Source organism: Micromys minutus (genome assembly GCF_963924665.1).
Source record: "Micromys minutus genome assembly, chromosome: 1".
Taxonomy (NCBI): domain Eukaryota; kingdom Metazoa; phylum Chordata; class Mammalia; order Rodentia; family Muridae; genus Micromys; species Micromys minutus.
Window position 1 is genome coordinate 17,676,702 of NC_137969.1, and position 14,902 is coordinate 17,691,603.

The window sequence follows — 14,902 nt, forward strand, 5'->3', positions numbered from 1 at the left end:
ATTCAGAACGAGGACCCTTGGAAGAAGGAACTGTGGCTCAGCCAGGGGCAGAATCATTTTTGAAGTCACCAGTCCTGGTTCTCAGTTCAGTGTCACTCTGGTTTGTAAGGACAGGCACTGGGTTCAGTGTCGTCTGGTTACCGGTGAGATTCTAAGCTGAGGTGCAAGAGTTTCTATGCTGATTCTGAGATTTGAAATAAAGCACGAATGAACAGAGCCTTTGGTGGTTTTGGTCCTTAAAATACACAGAAGTGTAAACTGAATCTGCATTTGCTGTGGGTTATTCTTGTTGGCCTTGATCTTTCCAGAAGGAAGCAGAGCAAGAAAGCTGGGCAGGTCAGACAGCGTGTTCTGAGAGGGCTACCCCAGGAAGGCTGCAGTGTGTGGGCACTGCCCCTTCCCCTCAGCCTACCCTGGCGTTCTCCGGCTCATTCAGCTCTTGAAGATTTGTCCACTGCATTCTTCTCAGAGCCTCTATCAACAGCATCTTGAGTGCCATTGGCTTGCTTACAAAGAGATATAGTGGAACCATCTAGGCCAGCACAGGGTCCTCACCAGATTGGACATTGTATACCACCTTAAAGCATCTTAACCGCTTTCTACCATTCTCTAGGCATGCCTCTTAATAACATCCTCCTCCGTGGAAATTTACAAGACATGCTCATTATGGAAATACAACTGAAATGCTTGTTGAAGTAGGCTACATTCCAGTGGCAGCCACCAGATGGCAGCAGAGCACCAAACGGTCTATTTGCCAGGCATAAGGAACTAGTACCAGAGTTAAGGCACCACAGTCCTGCAAGGGTATTTCCATCTCCAGGGAAAGTGCTAGAAACTCATTTTAGACTCATTATGTTAGTGGCCGTCGGGGTCCATCCTCGACACAGGATCAGAGTTCTCAACTGGAAGCAGGAATACCTGGAAGGCACATAATAAACAGACTACTTTTTGGGTACAGCCTGACAGGCAATTTTTCAAGGTTTTAAAGTTTCTCTCCCTCACCTTCCCTCCCTCCCTCCCTTCATCCCTCCCTCTCTCCCTCCCCCTCAGCTTGAGGTGGCACACACTCTGCATTCTCTTGTGTACTCTGCTTTTCTTCTTTGCACTTTTCTTAATCTCCCACACTCATACACATCTCTGTTCATTCCCCTTTCACTCTTACACACACTCTTCACACATCTCTCTCTCTCTCTCTCTCTCTCTCTCACACACACACACACACAATTGCTCACACACGCTCACAATGCTCTATCTCGCTCACTCACCTTTCTCTTGCCCTAGCCTTTTACTGATACTCCAGGTAGAAAAAAAATGACACTGTATAATAACCACATCCCACAAAGAATTAAGAATTACAATTATTCCCCAAAGTTTCAAGCTTCCCCTATTTCCCAGCCTGTGGCCAAAATAATAATAATTGCAAACTTAGCATTATTTAAACTTTAACTTTTGACTTATTACACTTCAGAGCTCAGAGCTCCAAGGTCAGCTACTTGCATTTTCCTGTGAAGCTCTAATGATAAATGACATGGGCAAAGCTGCCAGGCAGTGGCCAGAAAGAATCAAGTTAACCCTTAACTCAGTAGTTCCTCCAGCTTTCTGTTCCTGTACATTACACACAGTGACTCTCCTGAGAATTCCAGCATTTTCACTTAGTTTTACCAATATATAATTTCATACATTCTATACTTCCTTATCCAGGAACCACTCTTAAATGTTGTGCAAAACTTATTTCATAACTTCAATAACCTTTTCCTTTCTTGGGGTCCCAATGTTGGCTCTAATTCATTTTCTAATAACTTCTTCAAACTTTCTTTGCAAGTGGAGCATTAATCTGGAACTACCACTGTGTAGTTGTTACATTGTTTCCAAGATGAGAACACACAGCACACACCTGGGCCATTAATACTGTGCTGTGCTCTGTCCCTGTGCCTCAGTTTCCAATGGCTTAAGAATCATTACATCAAGGAACATCTAGTTTCACAGAATTCACCAGAGAAGAAGGAGAAAGAAATAGAAAAGGCAGATATAATAGAATAATTATGCAGGCCAAAGCCAACTGAAAATTAGCCACACACAAATGAAATCTATACAGCCTCTGACCAGGGCTAAGGTTAAGAGAAATGTGAACAACTGCTTTTTACAAAGAGCTGTCATGGGCTACTGCCATGTCTCCATCCCGGCTTATTGCAGGCAATCTCTTATTTCACATGGTGGGTCCCCTGGAGGAATGTGTCTCCTGCCTCTTAGGATTCCAGACGCCAACCATGTTTACAAGAAGCTGCAGTGGGCTTCTGAGATGTCTTCCTCCAAGCCTACTGCTGGAAGTCCCTGTCATGGTATGCTGTCCCCAGCAAGTGGCCAAGTTGCTATACTTAGTCTAATAACAGACTGACATACAGACTCCTACCTCCCAGTGAAAGTAGATGCTAATGAGGTCAAATGATGGAGTTTTAGTTCACATCCAGCTCACAGCAAGCCCCGTGGGTTCCTGAATCCACCCATTCAGAAGTTCCAGTTGTAGGCTCATATTCAGCTGTAGCCTGAACCCTCATACTGATTAAATGCTTGAGTGCTGTGAGGACCCCTTAGCACTCACCTGGGCTGAATGGGGTGTTAGTATTACGGAAACATCTGGGAGAAGCCCAGGTGATCTCTTGTGTGCACGCACACACAGCTGTGTGATGGGCAGAGCAGTGAAGGCCATGGGTCCTCCTGCCTTCCCTGTGCTTGGAAGACAAGTGTTCTCTTGGGATTAGACTCAGCAACTGGTGCTTGCTCAATACAGCAAGCACTTTGCCAACTGAACCACCTCCTCAGCCTAATATGCTTGTGTGTGTGTGTGTGTGTGTGTGTGTGTGTGTGTGTGTGTGTTTAATATGATGGTATCTTTGGGTAATTTACAGAGCCTGCCTCTTCCAGGGTCAGCTAGTTTCTGAAGATAATCCATGCATTTGGGATCGCACCACTCCTATGCAAACCCAGCCACCCTTTCTATTTAACCCTCATAATCTGAACCAATTTCCTCCTTAAATTATCCCAGGGATTGCTAGGTCCCAAGTCCAAGTCTGGTTCAGCCTATTCTACAGAAAGTGCATCCCGCCAACTTTGATTATCCCATGGAAACAACCAAGGCTGTGGCCCAGTGTTCCTCTGCATCCCCACGTCTACTTTCTCTCATCACCAAGACTTTATACCAAGCACTGTGGTCCTGTGTGGTATGGCCACTTCTCATTGTAAGGGACGTGATGGAGCCATCTTTTCTTTGCTCTTTTTACACATTCAATTTATTGATTTCTGATTGAGAGTGCCAAAGGTATCTATCTATCTTACAGATAAGTAAGACAAACTAGAGACAATATGGTACATGACCCCAAATATCTAGATAAACCATTAGGACAAAATTAAGGTAGAACCTCAGAGAGTTTAAAATATGATTAACTTTTAAGAAACAGCCTCTGCAGAAGAGGAAGCTGGGAATCTGTTCTTATCTTCTCTGCATTATGAAATATTAGACTGTTTTTATTGGATATTCTCTCTATTTACATTTCAGGTATTATCCCCTTTCCCCCAATCCCATACCCTCTCCCACTCCCATTGCCTCCATGAAGGTGCTCCCTCTCCCAACCACCCTCTTCCACCTCAGCGCCTTGGCGTTCCCCCTACACTTTCACTGGACCAAAGGCCTCTTCTCCCATTAATACCAGAGAACAAGGATCGACAAATGGGACCTCATAAAATTGCAAAGCTTTTGTAAGGCAAAGGACACTGTCAAAAGGACAAAATGGCAACCAAGAGATTGGGAAAAGATCTTTACCAATCTTACATCTGATAGAGGGCTAGTATCCAATATATATAGGAACTCAAGAAGTTAGATTCTAGAGAATCAAATAATCCTATTAAAATGGATTAATTACTAAGCCCGTTTAACTAATTAGTTGTTTAGTTCTGTACCTAAAGAGCTAAACAAAGAATTTTCAACGGAGGAATATCGAATGGCTAAGAAGCACCTACAGAAATGCTCTACGTCCCTAGTCATCAGTGAAATGTAAATCAAAACGACCCTGAGATTCCACCTCACACCAGTCAGAATGGCTAAGATATTTTCATGGCATTAAGTGCTCACAGGACCACTCAGTTGACACACTTGGTGCAGGCACACCAAGACAGCTGTCAGCCACCAGGGTGGCTCAGTGTTCCATGGAAGGCCAGCTTCTGTCTGCTCTCATCACTGACTTTACCCATCAGCAATCTCTCCATGGAGAGTGTGTTTGGGACATGGACAATGATTGTCTCCCCCCCCCCCCACCCCCAGCCCCACCTCCCATAGATCACTGCAGCTTCTTGCCTCAAGTGGGTAATACATTGCAAAATCCTACAGACACCGACAGAAGGCTTCCTGTTAGATACCATGGGAGCAAATTGTTCTAGAGAGAGGGGAGACAGAGTAGTTCCTCTGAGTGTTCTTTGAAGGCAATGTCAGAGAGCACCAACAGGGAGCACCATAGAAGGCTCTGGAGCTAGGTATCCAGCCTCAAGCAGCATTCTGTACTTGGGCAAATCTCCCTTTACTCTTGCTAGCAAATAGTCCTTGGTAAATGAGGGTCTCCCTTTTGCAGTCTATTGGGGGCTGAGGCTAACTTAGTTGGGCCTCTGACACTGCTACCCTCTGCAGATGTTCCCCCATTTAATTCCTGGTGGCTGGGAGCCTGCCTTAGGACCTCTTCATGAAAAATTTCAAGGCCACCTCTCTTTGCTGCTGCCACTAGTCCCTGGCCCAAGAGGTCTCACATCCTTGTGTAAATGGCCCAGAGCTTCCCAGCAAAAGCAGCAGGAGAAAGCCTTTTATTCCTGCTCTTTCTGATGCATTCAGAGAACATTTCCAGTTTGGAATAGTCTGTCAGTCTCCTGGCTTATGTTCCAAGGCCTCAAGAACCTACAGTTTATCAGCATGTCAAAATACTCATCTTACAACTTTATTGTTTATAAATCAGAACACTGCAAACTTTGTTCTCTTGGGGAAGATCCCAGCCATTGGGCCAATCAGGAGCTTAGCAGGTAAATGCTCAAAAGGAAAAGTGGTAGAGAAAAGGAAGAAGAGGATAGGGAAGGAAAGCAAATAATATAAAAGAAAGGTAGGTAGGAAGGAAGGAAGGAGGGAGAGAGTGACGGAGGGAAAGAGGGAGGAAGGGAGGAAGGATAGAAAGAAGGGAGAGAGGGAGGAAAGGAGAAGAAAAAAGGAAGGAAAAGAGGGAAGGAAAAGAAAGAAAGATAAAGGAATGAAGGAAGAGAGAAGGAGAGGGAAGGGAGAAAGGGAAAGAAAAAAGGAAGGGAGGAAAGAAGGAAGGAAGGAAAGAAAGAAAGAAAGAAAGAAAGAAAGAAAGAAAGAAAGAAAGAAAGAAAGGAAATACACTTGAAATACTTTTCAACTAAAAAGAAAATGACAGAAACAAGGACTGAAGATGTCCTGAAGATGTTCCATTCTTCTCAGAGCCTCTATCAACAGCATCTTGAGTGCCACTGACTTGCCTACAAATCGACGTAGAGGAACCGTCCAGGTCAGCAGAGGGTCCTCACCAGCTTGGACATTGTATACCACCTTAAACCATCCTAGTTTCTTACTTTCTACCTTTCTCTAGGCATGCCTCTTGAAAACATTCCTCTCCGTGGAAATTTACAGACATGCTCATTATGGAAATGCAAATAAAATGCTTATTGAAGTTTTAGGAGGTTCTGATGGCAATATATATCTTAGTTAAAGTTTTTATTTCAGAGTCAGGAGCTCCTGAGAGTCCTTCACTGTAATTGTACATGCCTTATAGACTTCTCAAGTCTCATAAAGGCTACATGGAGGCCAATGGTTCTGATATAAGAACCTGTCCCATGACAATAGAAACACTTCAAGATTTGACAACAATGAAGAGTTTCTGAACACACTCCATACACACCCAAGAAAGAAGTGATACACAGAGTTAGGAGATGACCTATAGAACGGGGGGGGGGGATCTTTTCTATCTATCTATCTATCTATCTATCTATCTATCTATCTATATGACAGGAATTCATTGTCAGACTACATAAAGAACTACGAGAATCAAACATCAAAAACAAGTAATCAAATAAATAAAAGGGTAAATGATCTGAATAGACTCCTTTAAAGACAGAAAGTACAACTGATAATAAATGTGTAGAACGACTGTTCAGCGTGGTTAGCCATCAGGTAAATGTAACTTAGAGCTCCTCAGAACTCCACTGGGATTCCCATCATCCCATTGGCTGTCCAATCCAGAAAGCAAACACCCATACTAGCAAGGTTGGGAAGGAAAAGAAACCCTGATACACTGTTGGTGAGAGAGTTGGTTAGTGCCTCCGTTATGGAAATTACTTTTAAGGTTCTGCTCAAACCCGACATTAGACCTATTATATGATCCAGAAACTACTGTGGGTATACATGCAGAGAAAGCAGTCAGTAGAAAGACAGAGACCCACATACCCATGTGTAATGTGATGTCATTCATAGCAGACAAGTTGTGGAAGCTGCCTAGATACCCAGCAAGGGGTAAATCAACATAGAGACTTACTCAGCTACCAAAAAGAAAGAAAGAAAGAAACCATGCCATGTGCAGAAAAGTAAGTGTATGTGAAAATCAACCTGTTTAAAGGAGAGAAGCCAGACTCAGAAAGAAGTATTTCATGCCCCACTTCCATGAATGGTATCTGCTCAAGGAAAAGGTCGCAAAAACAGAAAAGGGATTATTAAGGCAGAGAATGGAAACCATCAGGAGTGAAGCCATAAGAGGACAGTAAAGGGTGACTATTACTAAAGAACATTATATGGATGCATGAAAATGTTACAATAAAGTACATTGTATTGTGTAATTAGTATATACTAATAAAAATTTACAAACTTGGCCAATAAAAAAAAAAAATGCCTCATGCTTGTTACCATGAAAACAGCAATACCTGGGTACCAACAGATTGTCCTGATGGCTTCAGACCTGAGCCCATGACTTTTTCATCCATTTGTGATGCTCAGCAAAGCAGAGCATCAAGACAGGATGGAATGGAAATAGAATTCTAGCACATTTCTCCTGCAGGAGAATGTGACTTCTGTGCTCTCTATTTCTTGCCAGAAAGGCTTTGGAGGTTGCCTTTCCCTCAGACCCCTCAGTTACCCGAGGCAACTTTTGGAATGGGCTAGCTAAAAGCTGATGGGATGTCACAGACTATGTGAATGATTCTTCCCAGCAACATATGTCTTGGAGCTCTGCGGAATGTGTCTGCATCTGCTTTCGGTCCTTAGCAAGGCTTTCTGATGAAGGATGGGACCCATGAAACAATTCATGGTCTGGGTTACCGGTCTATCAAGTGACTCTTTTATTATAAACCATTAGACATTTGCCTAATGTTTGTCCTCTTCATGTTGAAAAAATTTTGGAGAATTTCTTATCTCCAAGATAGTCACCGTGCAAGCCAAACTGACACATGTCTCTACATGCATCAAGCCCACAACACAAGGTCATCCCAGGGCACTCCTAATTCCTTTTGGAGATGGGTATTGCTAAGCTTGCCAAGGCACACATGTCACTCTCAGAACCCGAAGCCATAGCTGGTCATTCAATAGGATGCTCATGTCCCCGAAAACTAGGTTAATTGGAAGATGTAATAGTTTCCTCAGACAACAACTTTTAAAAACTTGAACTTTTCAAATAGCCCCCTGAAGAGTTTCTGTTTTTCACTAGGACTTAACCTTTCTTGATGAATTTTCCGCATTACCATCACTCCACAAAAGCAGAAGGAACAGTGGAGAATCCAGACTCTCCCAGTACTGATGAACTAACTATAAACGTTCACCAGCTAAGGACCCACTTGAACCTCAACTTTCACTAGAACAAGAGCAAAACACTTAGTCCACCCACAGACTGTTCTGGTCGTCTATTGATGTGATTGTTTCTCAGATTTGGACATTGTTACTGATTTACAATCTAGAAGCCCAGGTCCTCCAGAACCACCATAGCTTTGCCAAAACGTTTGACAGAGGGACAATTAAGACAGTCAAGAGATGGCTTACGGAATAGGAGAAAACCTTTGCCAGCTCCTTATCTCACACAGGATTAAATTCAGAATATATAAATATTAAAAACTTAAACATTTAAACACCAAAAAGTTAATAAATATACAAGTAAACTCAATAGACCCCTTACCAATGCTATGATAAGTATCAATTCCTGTAGGGTTTCTCTTGGATGGAAAAGGCATCTCAGAGGACATTGTGCTATCTCAGAATCTTACCGCTGGATATGACACAGCCTCAGTTCATATGACCCCACAGCTGTGATATGAAAACTATCAGCATCTAAGAGCTAGGCATGGGCCGAACCTGCCAGGTCTTGAGCACATGAGTCAAATTAAACTCACGTTGGCATTCCTTTGAGTACCTAATACTTCAACTAGCTTCCACCCCGAGTTATTGCTCTCTGCCAGCTCCTGAGAAATTCTTCTCTACTTTGGCGAGGAAAGATGTCCCCTAGGCTTCCCTCCAATCTGGAAATTAACTTCTGCACTGTCATCTGAGATAAGCCTAACCCCGTATTGTCCACCACTTCCTCGAGGGCAAACACTACAGCAGCTTTGACTCCATCCCTGTTAGCCTGCACTTTTTAGTTGGTTTTTAGACAAGTAAAGGAATTAACAATGGTTGAGAGAAACAGATGAGGTCTCACAAGCATCCGGGCACTTATTCCCCTGTCTTCTCTGAAGTGGCCCCTACAGGGGCCTTGGCTCTGTGGATCCATGTGCCCTTACTGGTCATTCCAGAGTTATTTCTGGGGTTCCCACCCAAACATCAAGATCACCAGCTAAAACTTTAAAGAAGAGACTCTAGAACCATCTTCCTCTCTAAGATAATAAAGTGGCATGTGGGCATTTATGTGTATTTCTGTATGTTATATACTATGAGATTGTGTGTGTGTGTGTCTGTGTGTGCGCGTGTGTGAGCATGCACATGCACATATAAGTAGATGCAGAGAGGGGCTGTGAAAAAGTATTAAGTCACGTGGACTCCTTTAAGGAATCTTTGCTATTAAAAATAATGTACTTTTAAAAAGTTCTAAGATGGCCAAAAAGCTTGATTTTTGGAAACAATTATCCTAAAAGAGCAAAACTAAGAAAACTACTATCACCTACTATCCTAGCTTACTGTGGCCACCAAAAGCACCACCATCACCTCCACCCCCACTATCTCCACCCACCACCTCACAACCTTCTGACACCACCTCCCCTATCACCACCTCTACCACCAAGGAAAGCTTTTTCAGAAAGAAGAGTCATGTTTGAAATAACTGTTACTCAAGAACAAGCTAAAGCTAACAAAAAAAAAAAAAAAAAAAAAAAAAAATCCCTAGTTACTTCTTGATTAGTCTAAACTAAAACTAAGTTTTTTTTTTAGGTTGACTCAGCATCTGAAACAATTGAACACACCTAACAAAAGGAGTTGATACTAACTGGTTTGAAAAGTTCATTCTCCTGCAGGTCAAGGAATGTGAAGAGCTATTCAGTCTCCCTTCTTACACGCTGTGGTGTGAACACAGTCTCTGATGCTCTACAGAAGACAGTTGAGCAGCAGGTGTCTTTTGACTGCTAAGCAGGGATTCAGAGACCTCAGAATTAAAACTTGGAACGCAGGTTCTTCGCATAGTTCCAACAAGAGTACTTGTTTACTGCACTCACTAGATTTTACTGTTTGTTTAGCCAGACCTCTCCCCAGCCCCGCCCCTCCCCAGCCCCGCCCGCCCCTCCCCCATTTCCTCTGTCACTGAAAAGGCTTCAATGTACTTATCTGACCAACAGATAGATATTGCTTCAATGAAGTAACTCAGTGTTCTGTTCATGAGGTCACTTCCAAAGAGCTGGGTTGATGGCTAGGATGGTTTGATAGTCCTGCTCTTAGCTAAAACTCACCTCGGAGCCCAAACACACCCAACTCAAACACTCTCCGGACAAGCGGTTCTGTGTAAAACACATGCAAATCAAACCAGTTTTGAACATGGTATTTCTCTCCCAGTGACCTAACAGCCTGCATGAGAGAGGCCTTCAGTCACCGCTTTCACTGGTGGGCAACTACCAATTTATTAGTATTAGTAATATTCATTGTGTTCTTTGCTTAGCGTCACCAAAAAGTTGCACTTGCTATTTAAACTCTGTGATAGAGCGTTTAAGCAATGACAAAATTCCAACCTAATGAGAAACACCGAATTCAAAAAACGACGCCCCACACTCTCACCCAGAAGCCTGTTTTCCAAGAAAACGGCTTTAGATCTCAGTAGGAGATCTAACCGGCTCTGCCCCCGGAAAGACTTCAGTGGGCTGCCTGCTGGGAGCTGCAGTTAAGTGCTACACTGTGCTCAAAGGGACCAGGCAGGGACTGGAGAAGAAGATTGAAGAGTGTAGACTGTCACTCAGTTTGGTGCGTGGCTGTGGCCAAGATTCCCTACATAGGTGTATCTGGAGGGAGACTACCTGCGACGGGGTGACCTGTGCAAGCTCTCTCTGATGACCCGAAGGCAAATATTTTTAAATGAAATTCCATTTGTGGCGCATTATCTCTCCACCATCTCCGGGGCCCACAGATTCATCTGCCCACACGGTGAGTCCAGCTGGCTCGGAGCAACCAGGAAGTCAGAAACAGGTTTCAGCGACTTCGCTCACTCATTGTCAAAACTGTCCCTGAAGACAGCCAGGTGGGAGGATTTCAGACCACGGGTGCTGGGAGTCCTGGGTGTAAACCAGAGATCCATCCCTACCAGTTCCGTGAATCCTGACCCATTTACAGTTTGTTACTGAGTGCAAATTTCCCCATCTATGAAAGGGGAAGAGCCACTGGAGAGAATATGGGAAGAATGGGCTCAGTGTTTGGCAGCTACAATTAAATAATAAGTTTCTTTTCCTCTGTTCACAAATATATGTCGCTGCTGGGGTCCCTGCCTTAATTTTGCAAGGCTGAGTTACATTTTGATGGGGCCACTGGATGAGAAAGGCCGAGGAGGGCTGGTGGCAAATGCAAACCCCTGCAGGTGAGCACCTTCCCTCCAGGAACTGACTCTCCCGGAGGGGTGTGGCTGAATCAGTAAGTGAGTTATAAAAGCCCGGGTTGAGCTCCTGTATGAATAGTGAAGCCTGCACCCCAGCGTGAGCACTGGAAGCCTGCATACCCCAGCACCTGCGTCTGTATACTCACAGGAAGGTGAGCCTGGCTCTTTTAAACCTGCGTGCGCCCGTGTGTGTGTGTGTGTGTGTGTGTGTGTGTGTGTGTGTGTGTGTGTGTGTGTGTGTGTGTATGTGTGTGTGTGTGTGTATGTGTGTGTGTGTGTGTGATATAAAATCTCTATTGTTATTGTTAGTATTAACTAGTGTGTGTGATTTGAGGGATGGGGGCTTATACACGGAGAGCAGAGGATAACATAAAAAGAAGCTGGTTTTCTCACCTTCCGCCTTTACACGGGTTCTGGGCATCTAACTCAGCAGCATCAGGCCTGCTTGGCAAGCGCCTCCTTCCTCAGGGCCATCCTGCCAGTCCAATCTTATGAGTTTGCTACCCACTTCTTAGCCCCTGGACCTCCTTGGGTCTGGACCACATTATGGGGACATAAAAGCTGTATCACAATGCCAGGAGAAGCAGGTCTCTCTCCTTGGCTCTTTTAGCCTCCTGTCTCTCAGGACCTTTCCCTTTTCTAACCTTCCAGGTGGGCAGAAATGAAATTGTGGCTTTTCCTACCTTTCAGACAAAAATTCCCACTTTTTTTTTAAAGCACAGATTTAATGTTTTTAAAAGAATTACCGGGTGATCGTCTTTGACGCCATACCAACTCTTGTACAGTCTGACGTTTCTTTTTGCTATTTTCTGAAGAGCAGAACAAAGGTGAAAAGCAAGAAGTGAGTAGTAAGGGTGGCTAGAAAGGGAGACTCACTTTGGCTTTTCCACTCCATCTTCTCTGTCCATCAAGATATCCTCACCAACTCCCTTCTCTTTCTGAGCCCTAGTTGTGCCAGCCTGGGGGTGGTACATTGACAGCCCCTGTGCAAGCCCTTTTGTAGATTGACAGGGGTGAGGATCGATTGGTAGGGCTCTGCTTAATACCCAGTAGATGGCAAATAATTATATAGGCCTCCTCTGCCTTTACCTATAGCTTTATACCTCATAAAGTGTACATGTATATGTGTGTGTATATATATCATAAAAACCATATACATATATATGTATATATGTGTATATGTATATATATCTGTATATACACTGACCTCAGTTATAAGCCTCACCTTTGGTCTTGCCTTCTATCTGAAACTCGTCCTTCTCCACCCTGTTTTAATTTAGCCCCATCAAGTTCAGTGTCCTCCCCAACCTTCTCGCCTTCCTGGGGCTCTTCCTCATAACTTTCCCCTCTATTCCCACAGCCACACCCAGCCCAGTGTGTCAAACCCCGTGCATGTTCAACTCTGAGTCAACATATCTTTTTCATAACACTTCTATGCCTCCTACTACGCCCTTTCCCAGCTGGTGGTCATTGGTATCCGAGTGGATGATAGCGGAGATGATAGCGGAGAAACCCAGCTCTCTCTGGAGATAGTCAAGGGGTCTAGAGGGGAAGAATGGCTTTTCCAAGATTATACTGAGGACTGAGAAGGAGGAAAGTCCCTAGCTGATGCTATTTAAATCCCCCCCCCCCCCCCATTGGGTTGTGTGAGTTCTTTGAGGCCTGGGACTTTCTCACTCACGGTGGTAATAACGTTCAGCTGAGAGAAAGTGAAACGCAGCCTGCGCCTGACCCCCCCCACCCCCCCCACCCCCCCCCCCCGTCTGAGTGAGTGACTGGAGGAAGGTCATGGGCTCATGCAGTGGAGAAGGAAAGGAGGTGTAACTTTCTTCAAAGTAGAAATGAGAGCAGGCAGGCTGCTTAGTGGATCTTAAAATGGGCCAGCCCGGGTGGGAGTGGAGGGAGGCAGCCATTGGATGCTGCCACGCGCTCACCTGCCTCTGTCCGTCTACCCAGCTGATGCCATGAGAACCCACAGCCTCATCCTGCTCTTCTTCCTTCTCCTGGCTGCTCCGGTGCTCTCAGAAAAGGGCAGAAAGGGAGCCCAGAATGCACCACACGGCACAACAGAGGAGGTTACAGAGGGCATGTCCCCTTCCTTGGAGAAGACCCAGAATAAGCAGAGAAGCAAGGCATCCAAATCTATGACCCACGGCAAGTTTGTCACCAAAGACCAAGCCACATGCAGATGGGCTGTGACTGAGGAGGAGCTGGGCATCAGCCTGAAGGTCCAGTGCACACAAGCTGATCAGGAGTTTTCCTGTGTTTTTGCTGGTGATCCAACCGGCTGCCTTAAACACGACAAAGACCAGACCTACTGGAAACAAGTTGCCCGTGCGCTTCGCAAACAAAAAAATATCTGTGGGAACTCTAAGACTGTCCTGAAGACCAGAGTGTGCAGAAAGAAATTTCCAGAGTCTAACCTCAAGCTGGTAAACCCCGATGCACATGGGGAGATGAAGCCCAGGAAGGAGAAAACAGAGGTCTCCCCAGGGGAGCACAACAAGGTCCAAGAAGCTGTCTCCATGGAGCCAAACAAGGTCAAAGAGGACAACACCCCAAGTCCAACTGCGACCCAGACTGTGGCCATCAAAGATCCAGAGTGTCTAGAGGACCCAGATGTGCTCAACCAAAGGAAGACTGCCCTGGAGTTCTGTGGGGAATCTTGGAGCTCCCTCTGCACGTTTTTCCTTAATATGTTACAGGCTACATCATGCTAATGAAGTCAGAGGGAGCAGCCTAAGACAGGTGGTATTAGAGCCCCACTGTCGGCTGGAAAGTCCCCAAGTTCCCATCAAGATACAAAAACATTTTTAATACGGGAACAAAATGAAGTATTTAAACAGATTTTGTAAACTTTGTTTCTATGTTTTAGAATGTGCTTTATTGTTATTATTATTTTTTTTTCATATCTTTGGATGTGCTTTTCAGAGACTGTTTACCTCAGCATATCCTTCCATGGACCACGCACCTAGGCGCATATAAGCAGTGGATAAATCCACGTAATAATGTCCACGCAAGGAATTGTTGGCTGTATTTACCAGGATAATAAAGTTCTGGGCACTCTCAGAAATACCACCAACCACTGTTTCCTTCTGATACTTCTCATTCTGGAAGAGCTTACGGCTCATTGTTCACAAGCCTCCAGGTGTGAAACACATAAGGTTGACCTCAGGGTTTACTCATGCAAGGTTCTCCCCTGAGCCAACCCTCTGCCCTATACCCACTGCCCTGTATTGTTTGATGTTTCAACCATCCGTATCTGTTTTCAGATGGGATGCCCTGGGCCTGGTTTCATGGTGACTTCTCAAGATGTCACAGGTGATTAGAGAGGAGGCAGTAATTCCTTAGAACCAGGAATATTTTAAATTAATTTTGTTATAGTTGTTAGTGTTATCATGTGTGTGTGTGTATATGATATGTTAGGGTTCATGCATGCAATGGTGTGTGTGTGTGTGTGTGTGTGTGAGTGTTAGATGACACCTTGGAGGATTGTTTTTATTTTTACATAAGTCCCAGAAGTAAAAAACAAAACACAAAACCCTGTGAACCAAGCTTTTTGTTTACCCATGAGCCATCTCACTAACCCTGGGACTCAGAAATTATAGCCACTGAGAACTCAGGCTTGAGGATTCACGTTTGATGATCTCATGTCCATCCGCCATATGTAGAACTATCCTCACAGAGCCCATTAGGGACAGAGGCCTGGTAAGCCTTGGTCTGTGATAACAGCTGGCACAGGAGGGGGTGGTGCTGCATGGAAAACCAGAGAGATGTGGATGATGTGGGCTGAGCTCACAGGGAAGCAATGG

At 44.6% G+C, this 14,902-nt stretch overlaps 1 protein-coding gene across 1 annotated transcript; it reads left to right on the forward strand.

The window, feature by feature from the left end:
* Positions 1–13,054: 13,054 nt before the first annotated feature.
* LOC308424644 (fibroblast growth factor-binding protein 1-like) lies at positions 13,055–13,810 on the forward strand (the record flags this gene model as incomplete). The annotated part of the gene is made up of 1 exon (XM_080921734.1): positions 13,055–13,810. One exon carries the CDS (start codon positions 13,055–13,057, stop codon positions 13,808–13,810), a length of 756 nt encoding a protein of 251 aa, XP_080777860.1.
* Between the last annotated feature and the right edge of the window lie 1,092 nt (positions 13,811–14,902).